Source organism: Charadrius vociferus, unplaced genomic scaffold (genome assembly GCF_000708025.1).
Source record: "Charadrius vociferus isolate BGI_N301 unplaced genomic scaffold, ASM70802v2 scaffold525, whole genome shotgun sequence".
NCBI lineage: Eukaryota > Metazoa > Chordata > Aves > Charadriiformes > Charadriidae > Charadrius > Charadrius vociferus.
The window spans coordinates 23595-26672 of NW_009648535.1; the positions used below are offsets into that span (position 1 = coordinate 23595).

At 62.2% G+C, this 3078-nt stretch overlaps 1 protein-coding gene across 1 annotated transcript in view; it reads left to right on the forward strand.

The window, feature by feature from the left end:
* The window catches only part of HMHA1 (histocompatibility (minor) HA-1), a gene marked incomplete at its 5' end in the record, with an annotated part of 15352 nt that overhangs the window by 9347 nt on the left and 2927 nt on the right, over nucleotides 1-3078 (forward strand). The window contains 4 exons of the mRNA XM_009885828.1: nucleotides 1324-1562; nucleotides 1847-2108; nucleotides 2598-2700; nucleotides 2900-3034. Of these exons, the coding sequence (XP_009884130.1) occupies nucleotides 1324-1562; nucleotides 1847-2108; nucleotides 2598-2700; nucleotides 2900-3034 (739 nt within the window). The remainder of the gene's footprint in view (nucleotides 1-1323; nucleotides 1563-1846; nucleotides 2109-2597; nucleotides 2701-2899; nucleotides 3035-3078) is intronic.

The window sequence follows — 3078 nt, forward strand, 5'->3', positions numbered from 1 at the left end:
CGTCGCGCGCCCCCACCGCCGCAGCGGCGGCATTCGCCTCCGGGGGACAACGACGTGCAGAAGCGCCAAATCCGCCCTCCCCTTCGCAATTGGGGAACCAGGCACGCGAAAAGGGAACTGATCCAGCAAAGGTCACTCCGCACACCAGAGCCGGGGCTGAGCCCACGTCTCCCCGAGCAGGGCTGTGCCCCTCGGGTGGCCCTGCGGTGGGCTCAGACGGGCGCTGTGCCCCTCGGGTGGCCCTGCGGTGGGCTCAGACGGGCGCTGTGCCCCTCGGGTGGCCCTGCGGTAAGCTCAGACGGGCGCCTTGCCCGGCTCACAGCGGTTCTCCACCCCCAGCGAACGCCAGTACGCAAGCTCAAAAACTGCCAGCGCAAACGGCATCACCCACATCCTCCAACGAGCCACCACAAGGCAGAAGCAGAGGAAGCAGCTTCTCCTTCGCGCTGCCGCCTCGCCGCTTAACTCTTTAGTGCTGCCTTTCGTGGGGGGCGGCTCTAACGCCGCAGAAGGGCTCCTGTGGGTTCACTCGAGCGTCGGGCTCAGCGGCAGGAGGGAGCCCTGTGCCCTGCGCAGACAGACGGGCTCTGAACTGCCTCTGCGGTTTCTCCAAAGAAGAAAAGCAGAGCAAAAAGAGAGGAGGAATTGGTCCTGAGCCACGACCCAATCTCTCACTGCAGAGGAATGGGTTTAAAGTCCCTCTGTGAAGAGCTGGACTGGAGGGGGGACATGCTCTGCTGCGAGAGGCACCCCGTCCCCAAAACCGTCCGCTTAAGCCTCTCTGAAAACATCGCCAGCCATGCAAAACCACCGATTAGTTAACATGCCGCTCCGCTCCGGGTGCCGCTTACAAATTTCAAAGCAAGAGTTTCCACCTAACCACAGCCCCACCTTCGCTGCAGGCTATGCCCATCGCATCCTGCCTCCTCCACCCAGAACAGTCCGTTCCTGTCCTCTTTCATTCCCCTCTCTGCTGGAGAACCTGCTGCTCTGCCCACCCCGGGCCAGGGCTTTTCCAGGGAAAAAAGGGAATCCCTTAACCCTGACCCCGAGGGACCCATCCAGCAGAGAGCACCCGTGGGCTGATCAAACGCTGCTCTTTGCTTGAACTTCACAGGTGCTAATTGGCTAGGACAGACGAGGCTGGATTTACACGCTTCGGGAGATGGATAAATAAACATTACCTTCAGGTCGCGTGCTTTGCAAGCGTTGGAAACGTTTCCCTGCTGTAGAAAGGTTTCCTCGGCTCAGCAGCACTGGGCAGGTCTCGGTCTCGGGGGGACACGGCTCTCCAGCACCCATCTCCCCTGTTCTTGCTTGCAGCTGCCGGAGCCCATTATGCCCTTCCGCATGTACAACGAGCTGATGGGTCTGGCCAAGGAGAGCTTGCAGGGCGGCGAGGCCAAGGGCAAGAGCGGGAAGGGGGGACCTGAGCTGGTGGACAAAGGAGCCGACACAGACAAAGTGGTGGTGAACCTGGTGGTGAAGCTGAAGGAGCTGCTGAAGGAGCTGCCCTTGGAGAACATGGCCACGCTCCAGTACCTCCTGCAGCACCTGAGAAGGTGAGAGCAGGTCCAGCGCCCGTGTGGGTGCTGGGGGACCTTCCCTCTCTTCCCTCGAGTGGGACGGGACAGCCCAGCCCTTCCCAGGAGCGGGGAGGTGGATCCATGGCTGCAGCTAATTCTCTGCTGCCCACGAAGCTGGTGTGTGCTGCGGGAGGAGACTCCTGCGCTGCCATCCCGGCGTCTCCTCCAGCCTGGATGTGCCAGGCTGGGCGAGCTCTGCCCGTCCACCCATCCCTCCTCCCTGCTTGCTCTCACGAGTTCCTCCTCCCCCTCCTCCCCAGGATTGTGGAAGTGGAACAGGACAATAAGATGACCTCAAGCAACCTGGGCATCGTCTTTGGGCCGACGCTGATGCGCCCGAGGCCCACGGATGCCACTATTTCCTTGTCCTCCCTGGTTGATTATCCTCACCAAGCTCGCATCATCGAGGCGCTCATCATCTTCTACTCGACCATCTTTGAGAACAAGGAGAGCACGGCGCTGGCCGACTCCAGCAAATACACCGCAGGCAGCAAGGAGGAGGCAGCCAACTGCCCTGACCTGGTAGGAGTCTCTGGGGAAGGGATCACCCTTAGGGGATGCGGAACCTTCCAAGACAGCCCACGGGCGCTTGCAACCTGGAGCAGACCAGCTGGGGCAGACCCTCCGGCAGCCCTAACGCCCCCCAGCCCCCTCCTGACGGGTCCCTGTCCTCCTCCTGCTCTGCCCCGCAGATTGCACCAGGGACATTCCCCGTCCTTGCTGTGCCGCACGGGGGGACGGGTCTGGCCAACGCTGTTGCCTTTCTCTACGTAAACCCGCCTTGCTTCGTCACGTCCCCCCCGTGCATCCCCACTCCACTTGCGAGTGATCTTCTGCCCCAAAAGAGCAGTGTCCGTAGGTGAGACAGGCACGGGGTGGGAGGATGGAGCCCACACGCTTTGATACCGGGACAAAAAGATGGCGTTTCTCCACTGAGCGTTTTCTGGAACTGTGTCGCGGTGAATGTTTCCTTCTCCTCCGTGCTCTCACCGCTGCACCTCTTCCTCCCAGGCCAGCGCAGGCTCACAGCGCGCAGCTCCTCCCGGCAGCGTCCCCTACCTGGAGCTGCCTCCGGAGAAGGGGAATTTGGGTTACAGCGCCGGCTCGTTCGCAGGTAAGCGAAAGGCACCCGGTGGCTCTTCCCCAGTGGGCGCAGGTCTCTCGGGAGGTTCGAGGTGTGTCACCGGTGGCAATAACACAAAGCCCTTCCCCTGTTCTGAAGACCACACGTGTGCTGAGCAAAGCTGCTGGTGGTGCGGCGGTGCCGGGTGAGGGCACGGGGTTACACACACAGTGCTCCTTCTGTCCCGCAGAGTCTGGCGACCGCTCCGTTGACTCCGACTCCGAGCTGGAGGACAGCGGGGAGCTGCTGGCCGCCGCGGAGGGGGGCCCACGAACCCAACTAAGCAAACAGGAGAGCGAGACCAGCACAGACGAAGCTCAGTTCTGTGACGAGGGGAGCGAGGGGCAGCGGAGCCGGAGCTGCAGCATG